Source organism: Ahaetulla prasina, chromosome 3 (assembly GCF_028640845.1).
Source record: "Ahaetulla prasina isolate Xishuangbanna chromosome 3, ASM2864084v1, whole genome shotgun sequence".
Taxonomy (NCBI): domain Eukaryota; kingdom Metazoa; phylum Chordata; class Lepidosauria; order Squamata; family Colubridae; genus Ahaetulla; species Ahaetulla prasina.
Window position 1 is genome coordinate 838,084 of NC_080541.1, and position 20,224 is coordinate 858,307.

At 62.6% G+C, this 20,224-nt stretch overlaps 3 protein-coding genes across 8 annotated transcripts; 2 read left to right on the top strand and 1 right to left on the bottom strand.

Moving 5' to 3' along the window:
• Nucleotides 1-748: 748 nt before the first annotated feature.
• OPLAH (5-oxoprolinase, ATP-hydrolysing) lies at nt 749-14,137 on the bottom strand. 6 transcript variants are annotated; one of them, XM_058179049.1, is made up of 27 exons: nt 13,679-14,137; nt 13,151-13,342; nt 12,351-12,459; nt 12,131-12,254; nt 11,479-11,674; nt 10,693-10,858; nt 10,475-10,613; nt 10,164-10,231; nt 9,819-10,072; nt 9,392-9,504; nt 8,991-9,161; nt 8,763-8,900; nt 8,519-8,657; nt 5,922-6,034; nt 5,529-5,680; nt 5,274-5,434; nt 5,045-5,146; nt 4,667-4,841; nt 4,381-4,565; nt 3,768-3,914; nt 3,138-3,272; nt 2,855-3,004; nt 2,364-2,521; nt 2,154-2,216; nt 1,878-2,038; nt 1,444-1,541; nt 749-1,355 (listed from the first exon to the last, which is right to left on the bottom strand). In XM_058179049.1, the coding sequence occupies exons 1-27, from the start codon at nt 14,135-14,137 to the stop codon at nt 1,194-1,196; spliced, it is 4,230 nt and encodes a 1,409-aa protein (XP_058035032.1). In that variant the 3' UTR covers nt 749-1,193. The 6 variants fall into 6 exon arrangements, 5 of the variants coding, with proteins under 5 accessions (XP_058035032.1, XP_058035031.1, XP_058035035.1 ...); XM_058179048.1 differs by having other exon boundaries at nt 12,351-12,516; XR_009154704.1 differs by having other exon boundaries at nt 1,315-1,355; nt 2,165-2,216; nt 12,351-12,516.
• EXOSC4 (exosome component 4) lies at nt 14,136-15,118 on the top strand. The gene is made up of 3 exons (XM_058179117.1): nt 14,136-14,306; nt 14,386-14,592; nt 14,674-15,118. The coding sequence occupies exons 1-3, from the start codon at nt 14,136-14,138 to the stop codon at nt 15,031-15,033; spliced, it is 738 nt and encodes a 245-aa protein (XP_058035100.1). The 3' UTR covers nt 15,034-15,118.
• Nucleotides 15,119-15,301: 183 nt separating this feature from the next.
• Nucleotides 15,302-20,084, top strand: GPAA1 (glycosylphosphatidylinositol anchor attachment 1). Its single transcript, XM_058179071.1, has 12 exons — nt 15,302-15,458; nt 15,568-15,750; nt 15,835-15,946; nt 16,036-16,186; nt 16,286-16,387; nt 16,689-16,885; nt 17,149-17,345; nt 17,446-17,599; nt 18,030-18,122; nt 18,349-18,545; nt 18,667-18,837; nt 19,517-20,084. Exons 1-12 carry the CDS (start codon nt 15,385-15,387, stop codon nt 19,758-19,760), a joined length of 1,875 nt encoding a protein of 624 aa, XP_058035054.1. The 5' UTR covers nt 15,302-15,384; the 3' UTR covers nt 19,761-20,084.
• The last annotated feature ends 140 nt before the right edge of the window (nt 20,085-20,224 follow it).

Genomic DNA, 20,224 nt, shown 5'->3' on the forward strand with positions numbered 1-20,224 from the left:
GACCACGTGCCCCACGGGGCTGCCCATCAGCTCCTGAGGGCAACACACTGCAGTCCTTGGCCTATAAACCCAGATGCCCGGAGAAACTATTGCCGGCTTCCAACTTGGGGAATGCTGTTTCTTCCCCTGCATGCCCCATGGCTGCCCCTCATGCTCCCCCTTTCTAAAAGGGAATTCCTTAGAAGTGGGCATTTCCTGCCAGGCGGTTACAGTATTGGCCAATCCCAGCCAACAGCAGTTACCATGAGGTTTGCCCGAGTTCCCTTGGCGCAACCAGTCATCGAAAAACAGGGGCTCCTTCTTGCATCTTGTGGCCAGGGAGGCCCCGGGGGAAGCACATGACCCCATCTAATACTTGCTGGCCATCCCTCGGAGGGAATGGCAAGTGCCCCAGCTGCCACACGCCCCATCTGTCAACCCGCTAAGACCCAGGTGACCTCCGTTAATCTAGTGCCAAAGAACACCATGTGCAAAACCCCCACCCCCCGCCAGGAGCGTTGTCTTAGAGGGAGGGGACCCTGCCTCTGCCCCCCCCCGCCTTGCAGTGTGTGATTCTGATGGGTGGAGGGGCAAAGCGACCCGGAGGGAGGCCCTCTGCCCCTCCACCCATCAGTCACACAGGGAGGGGCTGTTTGGTCAGAATACATGGTGGGGGGAGGCTCTAGTGCAAGAAGACCTGGGCCCGGTGGGCAGCAGCCCTTGGCACACCTGCAGGGTTCTCTGCGGGGACAGAAATGACTTCAGGGACTCCAAGCAGATTCTAACTTTATTCGTGTGAAGCTGTGCTATGCATCTGCCCAGCCCCCTCTGCCCCGGGAGAGGCCTGGGTGGCATTCATCCATCCCACCACCCACCGGCCTGGAGGCAGGAAGGGGCGCTCTGAGCAAGTGGCATCTGCAGCAGCCGAGAAAAGTGAGCAAAGCAGCCCCCCTCCTCTGGGCTCCAGGAGTGCAAGCAGAAAAGAGGTGGGCAGGGGGCAGCCCCACTAGCAGAAACAGCATTTAGGGGTCAGACTGGGAGCAAATCTCTACTTCACCCCCATCCCAATACAGACAGAAAGGAAGAAAGCTGGTCTCTGCTGCCCCCTTGCGGTGAGAAATGAAACTGCCCTGCCACCTTCTCCAATCTTTCCATTCTGTCCTTTCGGGCAAGATACCCCACCCTCACTCAGCCAGTGCCCGCCCTTCCCTGGTTCAGGGACCATCAATCATCTCCTGTGACCGGCTGTAGTAGTAGAAACTGCCCCGTTCCCTCAACAGCTGGGCCCGGTGCCTGGTCTCCTCAGACCCTTTGGCCAAGCGTTGGGGGTGCCGTCCGAAGCCCCCTCCACCTGGGCTCTGCAGGCAGAAGACGTCCTAGGGACAAGGGAAGGAGAGAGACCCCTCAAGAGGGCGGTTTCCAGGACAGAGCAGCAGGGCGGGGAGACGCTCAAGGACCCCTCACCCCAGGGTGCACTTCCACAGACATCTTTCCACCCAGGTTCATGGTCCGTCCGTTGTGTTGGATCAGCAAATTCAGGCCTGGAGATCCGGGATCACCACCTGTCCGAAAGGGGAGAAGGGGCCGTCCGGGAGGGGCGGGGGAGAGAGGAGACGCCAGACAAGTCACATCCAGCCCTGCAGGGTGAGCCTTCCCTCTCCTCCCTTCCAGCTGCCTCTTTGTGTCCCACCATGGCCTCCCCAAGTCCAACTGGTGGAGATGTTCTCGGGCTGCCCCGTTGAGCAGGGAAGGATCTGTCACATCCCTTTCAACCCTGTGATTCTGAGAGTTCAGCCCACAACTGCAGCGATCCTCCCCCCCTATTGACAGGCAGCGGAAGAGCCCCACTGATAGGCTGGGACCTCCCAAAGCAGCCAATGAGCCCCAGAAGTCCCCACCTTGCAGCCCATAAGGCTGGAAAGCCCGACGTTCGCTCAGCACGGACAGGACCATCTCCTCCCGGAACTGCAGCTCTCGCCGGACGCCGGACCCTCCCCGGAACAGCCCAGCCCCCCCTGTGTTTGGTGCCAGCTGGAATGTTCGCAGGACCACTGGATACCTGGGGGGGGGGGGAGAAAGGGAGCATTTTCTGCCATCCACTGCCAAACTCCTGCTGCACAACAGACTGAGGGTATGCACAGCCAACACACACACACACACATACAGAAACACACCAGCCGCTTGCCTTGGGGTAAGAACTCCGAGTTGGGTGATCAACAGGGGGGAACGGCAGAGGTCTAGGAAAAGGAGCACCCTGAGTGAGCCAGCTTGCCAGGGCAGACCCCCATTCCTCCCCATATTCCTTGAAGCCCTGTCAGATGAGGAGGCACATTGCCCAGGACCGGGTGCCAACAGCGCCCCCTTCAGGTTCCATCTGCACCCACCGTTTTTCCAGGATCTCCGGATCAGTGATGCGGGTGTTGGTCATGTGGCTGTGCACCCCGCTGCGGCCATGCCAGTGAGGCCCCGCCCCGGCCCCTCCGGCCACTGTCTCATAGTAGCCGATGTGCTCGTTCCCAAAGGTGACGTTGTTCATACAGCCCTGGAGGATGGGAAAGGGGAATGGGATGGAATGTGGGCTCTCCTGCCAGCCGCAGAAGCCCTCCCCCCACGGCAGGGTGGAGAGGGAAGGCCCTGCTTTGGGGCAAGAAGACACTTGGTCTCAGAGATCGTGGAAACACTCCCAGAGGTCTCTCAAGGTGGCACAGCCACAAGCCGGGGCCTCTGGACATCCCTGCTCTCAGTCACACAACCAAAGAACTTCCTGACCCAGCCGGCGTCTGCACGAGACCACCAATGCCCTGGCGGAGAAGCTGCGTGACCCCCAGCCGGAGTGTCTGAGACCCCCAGCCCAGCCTTTCTATGCTCCCCTCACCTGCGAGGCGGCACAGACTTCAAACGCCCGGAAAATGACATCTACCACTCTCTGGGAGGTCAGCACGTTGCCCCCCACCACGCCAGCATCCAGGGAGGGGTGAAGGATGGAGCTCTCGGGGACCACGATGCGCACGGGGGACAGACAACCCTGTGGGGAAGCAGCAGGGGACACTTCAGGCTCTCCTGATCCAGACAGTCATCGTCGTCCCTCCGACTTCTGCTGGACACCCCCCCCAGCTCTTTCAAGGGCTGGCCTTGTCTGGCTGCCCCTCCCTCTGCACCTGGTTGAGGGGGATGTCCTCGCCCACCATGCAGCGCAAGCAGTAGATCAGGGCGGAGAGGGTGATGGCACGGGGGGCGTTCCAGTTCCCATACACCTCCTGGCCAGTCCCCGTGAAGTCAAACACTGCAGTGCTCTGGGAGGGGGAAATGAGGTTCCATTAGCCCTCCCGCCTCCAAGTTCACTGCTGCTCTCAATCCTTCTCAGGTCAGGTAACCCTCCACAGCGCTCGTGCCTCAGATAAGGCAGCTGCAACCACTGCTAGCTCTGGACGACAGTGAATGTTCTGTTGCCCTTGTTGTGCCCCCCCCAAAAAACATACACACACACGGAAAAATCTCGGGGGGGGGGCTTCTGCTCAGCTCCTTTCGCTCCTGCACTGACTAGTTCAGCGTTCCCCAACCTTACTGTCTTTGTGGACTGGCACGGGGGTGGGTGGGGAGAACCGGACGTGGGAGGAGAGAGATCGTTCTGCATGAGCAGCAGGCAAGCGTGATTTTGCCCGCCACTTCCACAGTCCGGTTCCAAACGGCTCAAGGCCCGGCAATGGGCTGCAGTCCAAGGCTGGGGACCCCTGGAGCAGACAATCACGAAGACCCCTCCAAGCTCCAGGATTCCATGACACACTCACCTCCTGTGGGTCCACGGTCACCCGGAGACAAATTGGGGTGCCATCGTCCATGAAGTCCTTGGCCTCCACCTGCAGGGGTCGGTCCACATGTCCATGACGTGTGGCAAACTTCCTCAGCATCGTTTGAACGGCGACCTCCGCGTTAGCCTGAGGGCACAGCCAGGGAAAAGCCAAGATGGCGGGTGGCAGAACCCTCCCCATCCTGCCAGGGAGGGCACTCCAGGAGGGCCCACCGCTGCCCCCACCCTTGGGGCCCCAGCAGTCTTCAGAGGAAGCACCCTGAAACTGCCCTTTCCAGTGTGGGGCAGGCCTGCCGCAGGGGAGTAGTACAGTACTGGGACCCCCCCCTCCCTTTCTTCTTGACCCCCTGGTGCTCAATGCAGGAAACCTCTTTGAATGCACGGGGCGTGTGAAGCAGAGGGGCGTCTTCTCCCCTTCCTGAAAGTGGTGGGAGATGTTGATCCCAACCACAGCAGATCGTCCCCACCTTAAGAATTGAAGGGGGGGGTCTCCAACTCCCTCTTGGAGCAGACCTTCTATGTACCGGGTCTTTGAAAGCCCCCAAGTGGGAGGCGAGTCCTGGTTCGTCAAGAGTGGCAAGACCCTTCCTCACCTGAATGTGGCCCATGTATGCCTGCACCACGCCCAACCCGTATTGCCCAATCAGCTCGTTCACCAATTGGATCCCCCTCTGATTGGCGGCCACCTGGGCGCGCAGGTCCGACAGGTTGTCGTGGAGGTTGCGGGTGCCGCTGCTGCCGGGCCATTGTCCAGGGGCCAGCAGGGCTGTGGTGATGGCTGCAAGGGAAGAGGCTCCACAGTGGCACTTGGAGTGGTGGGCGTACCCTCCCCACCTGGAGAGTTGAAGCTCCCTCCCCCACCCCTCCCCAAAGACCAACCTTCCTCTTGGAAGATACCCTCCTTCACCAGCTTGAAAGAGATAAAGATGGCCCCCTCCTCCTGGAGGGAGTGGGAGTGCGGGGGCATGGAGCCCGGGGTGATCCCCCCAATGTCGGCATGGTGACCCCGGCTGGCCACGAAGAAGATTGCCTTGGGCTCCTTCTCCCAGAAGACCTGGAACGAGCAGCGGTCACTCCGCAAGGGGGCTGGAAACCAGACCCGGAGGGCGGGGTGGGGTGCTGTAGGCCGGGGCAAGTCTCCCCCGCCCCCACAAGCCCCTGAACTCCCCTCTTCTGCAGAAGCCCAGGGCCCACTTCAGGGAAGGTTCTGCGTCCCCAGTTGCCCCTTTGCCCTTCTGGAAGGGGGGGGGCACTCACTGGGGTGATGACCGTTAGGTCGGGCAGGTGGCTGCCCCCAGCACAGGGGTGGTTGCTCAGGATTACGTCCCCCTTGCGAAGGTCGGGGCCCAGGTGCTGGATCTGCAGGGGCAGAAGGGAAAAAGGAGGGGTGGGAGGAAAGCTTCCCTAGCAGCCCCTCACTCTGGAGGAGGCTCCCTTCACCCCACAACCGCCACCACCGCCACCCCGGCTCCCTGGCAGTGCCTACCTGGAATTGCACCGTCTCCTGCATGGCGCCTAGGTGGACGGGGATGTGGGGGGCATTGGAGACCAGCCCCCCGTCGGGCCCGAAGAGGGCGCAGGAGAAGTCCAGCCGCTCCTTGATGTTGGTGGAGATGGCTGTGCGTTGCAGGACTCGCCCCATCTGCTCTGCTCGGGAAAAGAGGCGGCTGTTCTCCAGGGGCCCCTGGAGCCCATCCTGCCCATGGTGGGGGGAGAGCGCCAGTCCCCCCACCCCGCTCACCTGCAATGCTCATGAAGCGGTGGGAGAAGATAGACAGCTGGACGGGGTCAAGCTCAGGCCCAATTGGACAGAAGGCCCCGGAGCCCACTGCGATGCAGATGTCCCCCAGGGCTGTCACAGAGGCCGTGCAGCCAGGCTCCACCAGGATGGTGCTGCAGGAGCGTCAAGGGGCCCTTCAGTGGCTTCCTTTGGGTCACACAGCCATCTCCCCTCCCCCCCTGCATCTCCCCCCCCCCCCCCCCCCGGGCACAGAGCATCGTCCGAGGACCCAGGAAGCTACAAGCCGACAGTAGGAACAGCTGAGTTTTATTTACTGACCAGTTCATAACTTCTTTTCTGCTCTGGCAAGATTTGAACCCTACCCCCCCACCCCCAAATGCAGCCCCTCCTCACCTGTTCTTATCCATCAGGATGCTGGGGCCAGGGATGGAGTGGCCATGGAAGAGGTTCTCCAGCAGGTAGACAGGGGTGTCCTGGTAGCCCCCCTCAAAGTAACAGCGGGTCATCTGTAGGTGGGGGGCGGCTTATCACACAGAAGGCCCCCAAATGGTGCAGCTCTGTTGACCACTTTCGCCCAACACCTAGCTCACCCTGCAGCCTCCCCCTCTTGCCACTGCACCCGACTGGCATCATTTGGAAGCTGGTCTCTCAAACTGCCCCTCCTCCTGGAAGGCAGAAGTTCTGGGAAGGGGAGGAACCAAGAAAAGCCCCCCCACCCCCTTCTCTCTTGAGGTCGCTGGGCAGTTCCCTGGGTAGGACAGGGCAGAAGGTGCAGTCTCCCAAGGAAGGGACCAGCAAGTGGCTTGATATCCACAGCAGAAAGCAAGCCAGGAAGACAAAAAGGCTAAAAGAATTGCTGGGCTGGCAGGGAGGGAAGGAGGGAGGGGCTCCTTAGACACTCCCCCCCCAAGGCTCAAGTTTCCTTTACATGAAATGGGCCCAGGCAGAAGGACTAAGGGAGGCCCTTGGAGAGGAGCTGAACTCTCTCAGCTGAAGTCCAAGGTCTGGCTCAGTCGGAGGCCCCTTCTCGGAGCTCCGTTCACCGTTGTGGACGATGGGCCTCTACCAGGGGACTGAAAAGAATCGATGGGGGAGGGGTGGAGGAGGAAGACCCAATACCAGGACCGGACAAAACACTCTTTGAGCCTTTGGAGGAGGAGGCTGTTTGGCAGGAGCCAGCAGGGAGCTGCCAGGAAATGTTCCCCTGGTTACTCAAAGCACTTTAAGGGGAGCGAGGTCCACCTCTTTGCCTCAGAACAAGTCTCCCTCGACTGCCCCCACAACCCTCAAGCCCCTCCCAGGCAGCTCCTGCTGAGCCAGGACACCAACCTCTGCCCTGATTAGGGTTGGCAGCCCCTGGCAAAGACTCAAAACACAAGGTGGCTGCAAGGAGCTGTGCCCAGAGACGCTCGCTCGGGGTCTGGCAGCTGGTGGGGGTTTGAGCTGGGGGAAGTGGCCCTTGCCACCCTTGCAATGCCAGCTGGCCCACCCATGCAGGGAGTGGCGGAGCACAAACCCACCCAAAGAGGGGCACTGAGGAGCTCCTGCCAGGTCCAGGGTGGAAGGAAAGCAGGGCGAAGCTGCAGCAAGTCATCCGGGACATTTCTGAATGACCAACCATGAAGTGCTAGAGAACACAAGGATCGACTTTGAGGGTGAGGCGGGGATAGGGGGAGGGGAGGCTCTGGACGAAGTGGAAGAAGAGGCAGAAACAGCAAAACGAACTTCAAGAGGGGAAAATGCAAAGTCCTTCCTTTGGGCTGGAAAACATCAAAGGCACCAAGACCAGAGGGGCGGTTGGGGGGACACAGAAATTGGCAAAATGCTGCGTCTCAGTTATTTCGGCCACGTCATGTGGAAGAATTCATGGAAGAAAGTGATTATGTGGGAAGAGTTTGGAGTAAAAGGGAACCAGTCCCCCAAAGAAGACGGACTCCATCAAAGCTGAGACCAGGCAGAGCAGAGAAGGTGCTCAAAGAAGATCGGAAGATGTGGAGAGACCGCCTGGCCCAGAGAGTGGCCAACAGTCGGACTTGGCTGACGGGATAATATCAGCACCACCAGTTGCAACCCCAGCGTCAAGAAAGACCCCCGCCAATCTCTGCTGCACTGCTGCTGAAGGAGCAGAGGCGATGCTCGAAGGCCCCGAGATCGAGAGTAGCCACTGTTCCTCTGCCACAGCGAGAAGCGTTCATCCAGGGGCCGAGGAGGCGCTGGCCCCTGAGGTCAGGGCAGAGCATCGGAGGGGCCCCCGGGGGACTCGGGGCAGAGATGGCCAAGCCTTTCCCAGAAGCCAGGAGGAGAAACTGAGAGGATTTTGGCCGGACATCAGCAAGACCTTCCTAACTGTGAGTCCCAGCATAGCAAGAGAGGCGACGATCTCCCCCCTGACGGAGTTTTTCCAATGGCGGCTGGATTAGATGATTTCCAGAGTCCCTCCAAACGCTTCCATCCTACCATTCTTTGTATTGTTGGAAAAATTCCACACTTCCCCTTTGTGCCCAGGGATCACCCAGTGGAAAGGAAATAGCAATAGGACCAAGAGAGGGAAGAGGCGGGGCGGGCGGGGTTGCCTCTGGGAGGACCGTGAAAGAGCGCTGCTGCCCCTCCCATCTGGGATTCTCGAGCAGGGAAGCAAGAGAGGCAGGCACACCAAAGGCCGCGTTCACACAGCAGCCCCCTTTGCTCGGTTGGGCTTTAATCTCTGTTCCTTGGACCTGTTTGGATTGAGAGACCCTGCCTGGAGGGTTTCCACTTCAGAGCATCGTGCAAATTGGGAAATAAAACCCTGTAAGCAACACAAATCAGGTTGGCAAATTTCAGTCCCAGGTGTGGCTTCCCAGGAGAAGTCTGGCACTCACAGGAGATGTTCGGTTTGCACCTTCAGGGAAGGCCCCCGGATGGACTGCAAGGGCCCAGAGGGCCAAAGCTAAAAGGCAACTGCAGTTCTGATAGAGAAACCCAGCCTAGAGTCAAGGGGGGAGTTGTACCATTTCCAGGTTGGGGGGCTCTTCACAGACCGGCTGAGGCTCTTCCTGGCCCATCCCAGAGCAGGCCGTGCCCCTCACCCGCACGTCGTCCACCAGAATGGCGCGCTTGGGGATGGTGAAGCCGAATTCCTGCTGATACCTGGGCGGGGGGCAGGGTCAGCATCAAGGCTTGTTCTGACTCCCCAAAGGGAGGGGCCTCGCAAGCCCAGTTCCCGGGGTGTGTGGGGGTGGTTATGCCACTGACCTATTGGCAAAGGCCGCGCCAAAGTCTCCGTGGCTGCAGGTGCCGGCTTGGGCCGGGTAGCCCTTGGCCGAGCACATGAGGGCGCAGTCTGTCCGTTGGTAGCGCAGGTGCAAGAAGGCCTCGGTGGTGATCTGGGACCTGCGGGGACGGGTTAGTTGACCTCTTCCACCCTGGGCACCAAAGCCGCCGCCCTAGCCCCTCTCTGCCCTCCCGGCCCTGGGGGCCCACCTGGCAAAACCCTGGGCCTCCAAGGCATGCACACACGTCTTCTCCAGGGCAGCCATCCGCAGGTCCAGCTGGGCGAAGGAGGCTGGCTCGTACACCAGTGAGCACGGCTCCTGGGCTTCATGGACGATGTCTGCCAGGGCCATACCATAGGCCGACAGGACCCCACTGTGCCTGGGGGGGGGGGAGAGGGAGACCCTGCAGAGCAACAGGCCACCCACCGGGCAGCAGGCAAAGCCCCTCCACTCTTTTGACCAGTGCATTCCCCCCCCCCAGCCTGCTTGAGAGGGCAAAGCTAACCAAGAACCCTTTCCCTGGGACAGGGGCACCCGTGTACCACCACCGGATGCAGGCAGAAGAAGAGGCCTCTTCCGGGACAGGCTCTTCTCTCACCGACAACCTACTTGTGGATGAAGACAGTGCTCATGCCCAGTGCCCGGGCGATGGCGGAGGCATGCTGGCCGCCGGCCCCTCCAAAGCAAGCCAGGATGTGGCGAGAGGTGTCATGGCCCCGGGCCTAATGAGAGGGAGGGACAGCACAGTTGGGGGCAGGTCCCACTCCGGGATGGAGGGATCGGAGGGCAGGGCCAGGCTCAGCCTCCCCAGTTCCTGGCCGACTTGTGGCCCACTTTCAGGGCTATTTGTTCCCGGCACTCTTCGGCCCCTCTGTGGCTTCCAGGGCAGAGGGACGCTGCTCAAAGAGGCCACCTCTGCCCACCTGAGTCACAGCCTCTGCCTGCAGCCCTCTGCACCCGGTGTGAGGGGCCCCGTGGAGTCCAGCAGGGGCCTTTCTGGGCAGCCAGAGCAAGGACAGGGCCGAGGAGCCAGTACCTGCGTCAGCGCCCGAATGGGCCTGCACATGGCTTCATTGGCCACCAGGATGAAGCCCATGGCCACCTCCTCAACGCTGAGGTCAGGCCGGGCTTCCCCAGAGGCCTTAACCTCATCCGTCAGGGCCTGGAAGGCCTGCAGAGAGGCCTTGTGTGAGAGCGGCTGCTTCTCGTCAGGCCCAAAAATGTGAGGGAAGTGGCTGGGCAGGAGGCGGCCCAGGCACAGGTTGGCATCCGTCACAGTCAATGGCCCCCCTGCGAGAGAGAAAGATGGGTGCCCATCACCGACCCGCTGCCCAGCCCCCCTCACTCCCCACACCCAGAACAACACATATGGCTCCCTCACCCTTCCTGTAGCAGGCGGGGCCGGGGAATGCCCCTGCCGACTCGGGGCCCACCACGAAGAGCCCAGACCTGTCGGGGGGAAAGTGGGAAGGGGGAATTCAGAACAGCAGCTGGCATCAAGCAGCCTCCCCATTCCCAAACTCAGAGGCCTTTAAGGGAAAGGGGCCAAAAGGCAGCTGGTGCCCAGTTCCTGCTCGCAGGGCCAGAGACTGTCCTTCATCTCTCCCCACTCGAAGGAAGATGGAAAATGAATCGTCCACAGCTCAGGAGCCTCCCTGGGGCCGGAGGGAGGACCCGAGGCAGGACACTCACCTGAAGAAGAGGCGGGAGCCCCCTCCGGCAGCCACCGTGTTGATGTCCAACTGCGGCACCTGGATGCTGATGCCGGCAGTAGTGGCCTCAAAGACATGCTCGTACTCTCCGGCGTAGCGGCTCACATCAGTGGAGGTCCCTGCAAGAGGATCTGGTGAGCCTGCCTCCCTCCCCCTGCTCCAGACAGGCCATGGAACCCGTCCACTCCCGCCACTCACCGCCCATGTCGAAGCCGATGACTGGACGCCCTTCCGCACGGTGGTAGCTGGTAACCGCATAGCCCACAACTCCGCCAGCAGGGCCCGAGAGGATGGCCCGAGAGCCGCTGAAAGTCTCCATCGGAGTCAAGCCACCGTCTGAACGCATGAATGCAACCGGCACACCCTGTGGGGAGGAGGAGGGGGCAAGGCCACAGCGACCAAGGAGCAGATGGTTGGGCAAACGCCTCGCCAAATCCCTGTGCCCTTCAAAAGCTCTTTGGGGTCCAGTGTGCTAAGAGACTAAGGCCCCTGGAAAAACTCCCTGAGCCCCAGGGAAATGTCCCCACCCCACCCCCAGGCCCTCCTCAGCTTTGAAGGCCAATGGACCCTGCCAGCCCCCCAGGGCAAGTGGGACCCTTCCTCCCTGGACTGAGAGGAAGGGCACAAGTCTGACCCGTGAGCAACCGGCAGAGAAGCCAGACTCCTCCCCAAGCCTTTATGGCTCTACTCAGAAGGAGAGCCAGAGAGGGGCTTCTCACCCGGCTGCTAGGCCAGAGGTCAGAGAGCAAGCCAAAACGTTTCCCATGCAACACACCTTAGTTCACAAAGCAGTCGCTGTGCTTGAGTAACATGCAGAAACAAGCCAATTTCTGCCTTAACACAACAATCTGGGTTGCACAAAACGACTGCAGAAAAGTGAGCGGAGCCTGGGTTGCCAGGCAGGCCAGACCGCAATCCCTGGAAGCCCATACAAGCCAATGCCCCCCTCCCCCAGCCCCCCCTTCTCCTCCTCCTCCTCCTCACCTGGAGCTGTGAAGCAAAGCCATCCCGGAAGCTCTGCAGGTAGCGGAGGATGCAGGGGGTCAGGTAGGCATCTATGCAGGCTGTGTAGCCACGGGGCACCACGCGCACCATGGGCATCACCTCGGAGGACAGCGAGATCTGCTGGAAGCCCAGCTCCCGGGCCAGGGCGCCCACCTGCTGCTCGTGACCGGGCCACCTGTCAGAGACACCCAAGGCTGACCCCTGCAGGCCTCCAACGACCAGGTCCCGCTCTGGGCCAACTGGCATGGACTGCGTGGGGAAAGGTGCTCTCTTGCCAGGTGGTGTGCTCAGAGGTCAGCCCCACCCACTGAAGGGACTCCCGCAGCCCCTCCCTTCCAGCCACCGGCAGCCTTTTCACATATAAACCAGCGCCCAGCAGAAGAACTCATAAACCCCTCCAAAGTCACCTCCTGCCTAATTTGTGCCAACCTCATTGATACCCAGCTGCTAAATGCAGCCCTTGGCACCCAGAGGTTGCCCCTCCCAGCTTTCTTCTCTCTCGGCTGCCAGCAGCCCAGATGTACTGCCTGTGTTTCTACATCTGCCTGCCATGGCACGAAGGGCGCTCCTTTCATGCTCGCCTGTCTCCCCTGCAGGGTCAAGGCACCCACTCCCCACGCAAGGAACTCACAGGTAGGAGTGCAGCAGGACCACGGCCAGACCGCGGATGCCCCGTGCCAGCAGCGCCTCCAGCTCCGCTCGCAGGGCAAGGAGGTTCACAGGCTGTTTCACCACCAACGATTCCCCTGTCACGCCTGGGGGGAGAAGAGCCCACATCTGCACTCCAGAGGCTGCATCCAGCTCCCCGCTGCAGCGCTACCCCCTCCCCCGTGCCTGGCTGCTGCTCTCACCTGTTACGCACTGCCCGGAATCAAAGAGCGGGCAGCCGTCCCGATGGACCACCAGGCGCTCGTCCACCTCCACCACCGCCTCGTACAGGACCTCTGGCATTCGGACCTCCTGGGGGAGAGAGGGCAGGAGGCCCGTGGGGAGAGCGGGCTTCAGGGCTGGGTCTGTCTGCTTGGAGGAAGCACAGACAGGAAAAGCAAGAGAGACCCGTGCCAGGAGAAGGGCCAGCCCCCTTTGTGAGTGCCTTACTGGGAGGGCTGACTGGGCCACACACCTTAGACCCAAAGGAGGGTCAAGCACATCTGGGGCGGACTTGGTGCCTGCAGCTGTTCAGCTGCAGCCACTGCCTGAGTCCAGAAAGAGGAGGTCTCTCTGGGGCCCCCCAACTCTTAGCAAGTGGGATGGCTGAAACAGACAAGCCAGCCAAGGAATGAGAGCGCCCAGGAGCTCAGAACAGGAAGGAGCCCCTAGAAGACCAGGGATGAGAGGGCAGAAAAGAGGATGGCACCCTCAGTCTGTCAGCCCCCCACCCCCGCCTCTTTGGCCCAAGTAGCCCCAGGTGAATGCAGAGGGGTTGGTGTGGGACGTGGGCGGGCGGCGGGTGCTTCCAGCCAACCACTCGCTTAGCTATTCCTGCCAATCCCAGATGTAGCTGAGCACCCACCCTCCCTGCTGTTGGGGAAAGGGAGGGCACCAGCTGGCACCTTCCCCCAGGCAAGACACAGCAGAGCCAGGAAGAGGGGTTTGGGGTGTATGTGTGTGCATGTGTGTGTGTGTGCTCTTTGCAGTTCAGTGTACCCACCAGGTCAAAAATGCTGGGCCGCGCCTGGTTGCCGATGTAGAGCAGGTCCCGGAAGCCCTTGGTGATCAGCAGGGCGAAGCGCTCGCCCTTCCGCTCCAGAAGGGCATTGGTGGCCACCGTGGTGCCCATTCGGATCCACTCGATGCAGGTGGTCTTGAGGGGCTGGTCTTTGGGGAAGGGGACCCCACACTCCTGCTGAAGGGAAGGTTGGACCTCCGCCAGCTGCTTCCTCTAGAGCCTCCCCTCCCACAAGCGATGGGGCAGGCACAGCTCCCAGAATCGGGCTCTAATCCGGGGAGGGGGGCAGAAAGGGGGGCATGTGCCGCCCTTGGCCTTCCCGGCAGGTCTGGTGCGCAGCAACAGGAGGGGAGCCAGTGGCAGAGACGCCCAACTCCGGGCCTCGCAGACCTTCGCCCTCTACTCGCCGGGAAGCATCGACGGCTGCTCCGAGGCGACGGGCCCGGGCAAGTCCGTAGAGTAGGCGGCCCGCAGGCAGCTGCAGGGGACGGGGAGGCCGGCCGCTCTGACCTCTTGCAGGATGCGGCGGATGCCCTCGGTGGGCGCGTCGCGGTAGTTGGCCGGGTCCTCGGAGAGGAGCTTCATCACGCGGATCTTCCCGTCGGGGCAGCGGGCGAAGACGTCGGTGAAGGTGCCGCCGCGGTCGATGGCGAACTGGAACTTAGCCGGCAGCGGGGCAGCCATGGCGAAGGGGGCGACTTTCGCGCTCCTCCCCGCCGGCTTCACGGAAGGCAGAGCGAGCGGGCGGGCGGACGGGCAGACGACGACTCCCGCAGCGGAGACAGCGCGGATCTCCGTTTCGCGGCCCGCCCCGCACAGGAGCGCCGTCCCCCCCCAACGGCTTCCCAGCTGGCGGGCGGGCGGGCGGGCAGGCGGGGCGGTCCTGCGCGCGCGGGCAAGCCAGGGGCGGCGCCGGCGGGGCCCCTCCCGTCGGGGCGCGGGGCAGGCCGGGAAGCGCCGGGCGGCCATGGCGGGGCTGGAGCTGCTGTCGGAGCAGGGCTACCGCGTGGACGGCCGGCGCGCCGGCGAGCTCCGGCAGATCCGCGCCCGCATGGGCGTCTTCGCGCAGGCCGACGGCTCAGCGTACCTGGAGCAGGGCAACACCAAGGCGCTGGCCGTCGTCTACGGGCCCCACGAGGTAGGGAGGGAGGAAGGGAGGGAGGGAGGGAGGGGTCGGCGCGGGGGCTAAGCGGGTCCCCTCCCTCTCTCCCCCGCAGATGCGCGGCGCCCGGAGCAAGGCGCTGCCGGACCAGGCGCTGGTCAACTGCCAGTTCAGCATGGCCACCTTCAGCACGGGCGAGCGCAAGCGGCGGCCCCACGGCGACCGCAAGGCCAGCGAGATGACGCTGCACCTGAAGCAGACCTTCGAGGCCGCCATCCTCACGCGGCTCTTCCCGCGCTCCCAGATCGACATCTACGTGCAGGTGGGGCGCCGGGGAGCGGGCGGGCGGGCGGAGCGGCGGGCGGCTGACTCGGGGCGCTGACCGCCGCCCGGCCGCCTTCAGATCTTGCAGGCTGACGGCGGCAACTACTGCGCCTCGGTGAACGCCGCCACCCTGGCCGTGATCGACGCCGGGATCCCGCTGCGCGACTACGTCTGCGCCAGTTCGGCGGGCTTCGTGGACGAGAGCGCCCTGGCCGACCTGAACTACGTGGAGGAGGCGGCCGGGGGCCCCCAGCTGGCGCTGGCGCTGCTGCCCAAGGCCGACCACATCGCCCTGCTGGAAATGAACGGGCGGCTGCACGAGGACCACCTGGAGCGCATCGCCGAGGCCGCCCGCAAGGCCTGCCAGGACGTCCACGCCGTGCTGGAGCAGGTGGTGCGCGAGCACCTGCGCGAAGGGGCCGCCCTGGCCGGGAACTGAGCGGGGCCGGGGCCGCCGCCTTGTGTCTCGGACTGCTTTGAATGCCTGTAGCCCCCCCCCTCCAATAAACGTCTGGAACGATCAAGCGCCCGTGAAGTTCTTGAAGGGAGCCGCGGGCGAGGTGGGGGGCAAGAGGGCCTCGGGCTTTTTGGGGGCCTTTCCTCGGCTTCCGCATCCTTAGAGGGCTCCCGGAGCAAGGCCGGCTCTGCAGCCGTGCAGTCCGGGGCAAAGGCGGGGCGACGCCGCTTGCGCGCTCGGGGCCGGCAGGCTCCTCCTCTGCGGCGGGCGGAGCGTGCGCGTCTTCCGGGGAGGCGCTGTCGCCGCCGCCGCTGCATCTGCCGGGCGGCCGCCATGGGGCTGCTGTCGGACCCGCACTGGCGCCGCGCGCTCTCCCGGCTGCTGCTCCGCCTGCACGCGCCGCTCTGGTGGGGGAGGGTCCCGGGCGGGGAGGGGGGTCTCCAGCCGCCCCTCCCTCGCCCGCCCGGCTGAGCCCCGCCATCTCTCTCTCTCTCTCTCTCTCCCGCCCGCCCGCAGCGCGCTGAGCTTCGTGGCCGGGCTGGGCTGGTTCCTGGGCCTGGCCTTCCAGCCGCTGGCGCCGCGCGCCTCCATGTCGGAGAACGCCATGGGCTCCACCATGGTGGAGGAGCGCTTCGCCCGCGGGGACCGCGCCCTGGCCCTCGCCCGCGAGTTCGCCGCCCAGCGCAAGAAGGCCGGCGGGTGAGTCGGGGCGCCGGGAGGGCGGGCGGGAAGGGCGGGGCCGGGCTTGGGCTACCGCGGCGGCCAATGCCCCTCTCCCCGCAGGGCGCTGCCGGTGGCCTGGCTGGAGAAGAGCCTGCGGGCGCTGGGCCTGGAGGTGCACGCGCAGAGCTTCTCCCGGACGCTGCCCTTCCCGGACGAGGCGCGCGAGAGATACGTACGGCCGGGGCCTCGGGCGGGGCGGGGGGGGCGGGGGGGGCGAAGGTGCCGCCCACGCGCCTCCCATCCTCTCCTCTCCCCGCGCAGACCGTGAAGGGGACCAACGTGTACGGGATCCTGCGGGCCCCGCGCGCAGCCAGCACCGAGTCGCTGGTGCTGAGCGTGCCCTGCAGCGACGGGCAGCCGCGGAACAGCCAGGCGGTGGGGCTGATGCTGGCCCTGGCCGCGCATTTCCGCGGTGAGTCGGGACGGGACGGGGGGCAGTTGCGGGGCTCGCGGGGAGGGAGGGAGGGAGGGCCGGTGCTGAGCTGCCCCTTCCTCCCTCTCTCCCTCCCAGGCCAGATCTACTGGGCCAAGGACATCATCTTCCTGGTCAACGAACACGACCTGATTGGCATGGAGGCCTGGCTGGAGGCTTACCACGACGTCAATGTCACGGGTAGGGGGGTCTGCTGCCTCCTTCCCCATCTTCCCCCCCCCCGTGCTCAAGGGCCCCCAGTCTCCCATGCCTCTCCTTTTGGGGCCCCATTCTGGCTGTTAGCAAAGGCTTCCCTTAAAACATGCAGGACTTTTAAGCCTTTTTAGTAACACGGAGCTGGAGTTACGCAACTTTGGAAAACTGGAGCCTGGCTTTTGGCGGAGCCTCAGAGGGTTTCCGAACCCAGCCACTAGAGAAGAACATTATCGTCCGGCTGCTCTCTCTCACAAAGGCACCCAAGCAAGCGCTGTGTCCTCTACAGAGACGCATTCGTCGGGGATGTTCGGCCGAGCAGGAGCCATCCAGGCCGCCATCTCTCTCGAGCTGAGCAGCGACGTCATCACCAGCTTCGACGTGGCCGTGGAGGGGCTGAATGGGCAGCTGCCCAACCTGGACCTTGTGAACCTCTTCTACTCCTTCTGCCAGAAGAACGGGCTGCTGTGCACCATCCAAGGCAAGGTACGTGGGAGGCGTCCTGGGTCAGTCTGGAGGCCGCCCAGAGGGGAGAGCTTCTCAGCCATCAGACCGGAGGAGGTGCCTTGGGCCAGGCTCGGCCACTGGTTGAGCAGGCAGGTGGCCAGGCTGTGGCAGGATCTCTCCATGGTTGGAGTGGTAGTGGTGGTGTCCCTCTCTTTACCTGAGCTCTTGGGGGCACCCGGGGCACCGGCCAGACAGTGCCTGACCTGCTGAAAGCCTTCTCTGCCTCCCCTCCCCCCCCCAAGCTGCAGCGCTCCGACTGGGACTCCCTGCCGGCCTACCTGCACTCCCTCCAGACGCTGCTGCTGATGGTGCTGAAGCAGGGCTCGGGCCACCCGCAGGGGGACCATGGGCTCTTCCTCCGCTACCACATTGAGGCCATCACTATCCGTGGCATCAACAGCTTCCGCCAGTACAAGTTTGACATGGGCGTGATGGGTGTGTGAGTGTCGAAGCGGGCTGAGATCCGAGTGGGGGCTGCTGAGGATGCTGGGCTCCCCCGGGGATGGAAAGCCACAAGTCTCTGTCCGCTCTTCCCCCAGGACCTTCGAGGGCATCTTCCGGAAGCTGAACAACCTGCTGGAGCGGCTGCACCAGTCCTACTTCTTCTACCTGCTCCCTTCGCTCTCCCGCTTCGTCTCCATCGGGCTCTACATGCCGGCGTTTGGCTTCCTCCTTCTCCTCCTCATCCTCAAGATATCCTCCAGCGGAGGCACCCAGCCAGGCCAGCGAGTGGCCCTGCTCCCCAGGAAGAGGTGGGGGGGTGGGGAAACCTATATCAGCCTTCCTGGAGGCATGTCTAGTTTGGGGATGGTTACTGGGGTGGGGCTCCTGCTTGAAAGTGCTGGAGAAGTGTGTGAGGATCCCATCTGAGTCCTTTGGGGCTTGGGGCCACTGCAGGTGCCTGGGTGGTGGAAGAGGGAGGGCCTGTTTTCTGCCCATCCAGTGGTGGGGGGCCCTATTTCCCCAGCATGAGAGAGCTGCCCAAGGCTGGGGGTCGCCCCAGGTCTAGAGGGTGCAGTGAGGCACTCTTTTCACCAAAATACCGTCAGGAGACAGTCCAAGCGTTGGTGTTTGGGGCCTGCCTGTGTCGCACCTGTTTTCCTGGACTCCTTTCTCCCTCAACGCCCTGGACCTGTGGGTGAAGCTAAGCAGCTTCAACAGTGACGGGAGCCAACTCTGCGATGGAGACCAGGCTTCAAATCCTGCTCTTGTGGAGGTGGGTTGTGACAGGAAATGGCAACCCTGGGGAAGTGGGATGTTATGTATGTCGCAGCGATCTTTCTCTTTGGGGATAAGAGGTGGGCCTTGGTCTGCTGTCAAATTCTCCAGCCTGGGGGCATGGCGGGGTGGGACCTGGCCGGACAGCTCCAGCTCAGCTGTTCCTTTGCTTTGGGGGTGGAGCGGGGCGTCCCCTAAGCGCTGGCCATCCTTTTTTGGGACAGGATCCGAGACCCAGTGTGCTGACCCTGATCCCCCCGCTGCTCATCTGCCACGCCACAGGCCTCGCGCTGTACTTTGTGCCCGTCTGGGGGCAGCAGGTGGCCACCGAACACTTCCCAGTCTCTGAGTCGGAGGCTGTGGTGCTCACCAGCATTGGGATCTATGTGGCCGGGCTGGCCTTGCCCCACAACACGCATAGGTAACGGTGGGGTGGGAGCCTGGCCTTCTGCGAGTGGATGCACCTGGGGCTGAACGGGAGGAGCAGGAAGGTGAGTCGCTGGGTGATTCTGCCCAGACTAACTGGGCTTCCTGCTTTGCAGAGTCTTGATGGACTCGGGGAGCAACCAGGGTTGGATGATGCTGAAGCTGTTTGCTCTCCTCTACCTGGCCATGCAGCTGAGCTGCATTGCCCTCATCAATTTCTCCCTGGGATTCCTGCTGACGGTCACCATGGCGCCCGTGGCAGCGATTGTGCAACCCACGGGGCCCAGGTACGTCCCGGGGCAGGAACGGTGGTGGTGCAGGGTCTCTGAAGCGGCAGGGGTGGATGCTGCTTCCCTACCCCAGTGATTCTCTCCAGGGAGAAAGGGAGTTTTTGAACCGAGGGCCATTCTCTGTATCTGGTGCCCCAGACCTGGAACCGTCTCTGGGTATCAAAGGCTGGCATAAAGGAAGCCAGTGTTTTCACTAGCATGAATCCTGTTGAGTGACACCCTCCTCCCTCCAAAACTCAGTGCAGAATGATTACGCCCAAAAGCAGAGCCAGTAGCAGAGCCAGGCAGCTGTTTTCTGTTTTTCTGGTTCATGGATGAAGGAATTGTAGTCGATGAGTGAAATCTCAGAACCTTTGCACACTGGTTCCATTGCATGGTGGGAAAGAGAGACAGTGCAGTCTTGGGACAGGGAGGGGGCAGTGCCAGGCAGGCCACAGTTTGCCCATCCACAATTTAAGCCTGCAAAGTAGACAAGCGGCTCCAGCCCAACTATTCAGCCCCCTTGGCAGTGCAGGGAGGACAGCTGAGGAGGCTTGTGCACTGCATCCATGCAAGATCCTCTGAGCCTGTTAATCGGGTCAGCAGATGCCCAGCGGGAGGGAGGCAAAGCCACTGGGGGGCTGGGCGTAGGGCTTGGGCCAGGTGGGCATGATCAGAAGCCCCCTCTCCCTCACAGGTACCTGTACGCAGGGCTGCTGCTGCTGGTCACCCCAGCCATCACTCTCCTCTTCTGCATCTTCCTGTACCAAGAGCTGATGGAGTACCCCATTTCACCCCTGGAGGGCTGGCAGCGGTTCCTCCAGGTGATTGCCGAGGGGCTGCTGGACCACTATCTCTATGGCTCCATCGTCTTTCCCTTCGTGGCCATCTTCGTGTACCCCTGCTGGCTGCTCTTCTGGAACGTGCTCTTCTGGAAGTAGGTGCCCCCCTCCCCCCAGCCACTGCTCACCAGAGGCCAGCGAGGCTTTGAAGTGGACCGGGGAGAGGGAGCCCGGAGCCCCCTCCTCTTGCACAGTAGCTGCTGTTGCCCAGAGAACTCTCCACGAGGGCAAGAAGGTGGCGGCTGCCAAGCTCACAATGTTGACTATCTGAGACACAGAGGGCCGCAGGGCCCTAATTCTCTTGGCCTTTGCTGCAGTTGCAAAAAAGCCAGAAAGACTGTCTGGAGGGCTGGGAGGGAGGCAGGAGCTGTTGTTTGCCGGGAATTTTTTTTTGACAAAATAAACACTTTAGAAGTTGTGGTACAAAGAGTGGATTTGTGTGCATCCCACCCCCTGGGTCATATTTCAGACACTCTCAAACCCTGAATCAATGAGGACTCAAGGCAGCGGTGAAATCTGGCTGGATCTATCCGGCTCACGCAAACCGGTAGTACCAGTGGCAG

Coding starts and splice junctions, on each gene's coding strand:
- GPAA1 (XM_058179071.1), top strand. CDS start 15,385: ATGGGGCTGCTGTCGGACCCGCACTGGCGCCGCGCGCTCTCCCGGCTG. Junction 15,947..16,035: donor ACGAGGCGCGCGAGAGATAC/GTACGGCCGGGG, acceptor CTCCCCGCGCAG/ACCGTGAAGGGGACCAACGT. Junction 18,123..18,348: donor CAAATCCTGCTCTTGTGGAG/GTGGGTTGTGAC, acceptor TTTTTGGGACAG/GATCCGAGACCCAGTGTGCT.
- EXOSC4 (XM_058179117.1), top strand. CDS start 14,136: ATGGCGGGGCTGGAGCTGCTGTCGGAGCAGGGCTACCGCGTGGACGGC. Junction 14,307..14,385: donor TCGTCTACGGGCCCCACGAG/GTAGGGAGGGAG, acceptor TCTCCCCCGCAG/ATGCGCGGCGCCCGGAGCAA. Junction 14,593..14,673: donor AGATCGACATCTACGTGCAG/GTGGGGCGCCGG, acceptor GGCCGCCTTCAG/ATCTTGCAGGCTGACGGCGG.
- OPLAH (XM_058179048.1), bottom strand. CDS start 14,137: ATGGCCGCCCGGCGCTTCCCGGCCTGCCCCGCGCCCCGACGGGAGGGG. Junction 12,255..12,350: donor TTCCGGGCAGTGCGTAACAG/GTGAGAGCAGCA, acceptor TTCTCCCCCCAG/GCGTGACAGGGGAATCGTTG. Junction 4,566..4,666: donor GGGTATCTTCCAAGAGGAAG/GTTGGTCTTTGG, acceptor CTTCCCTTGCAG/CCATCACCACAGCCCTGCTG.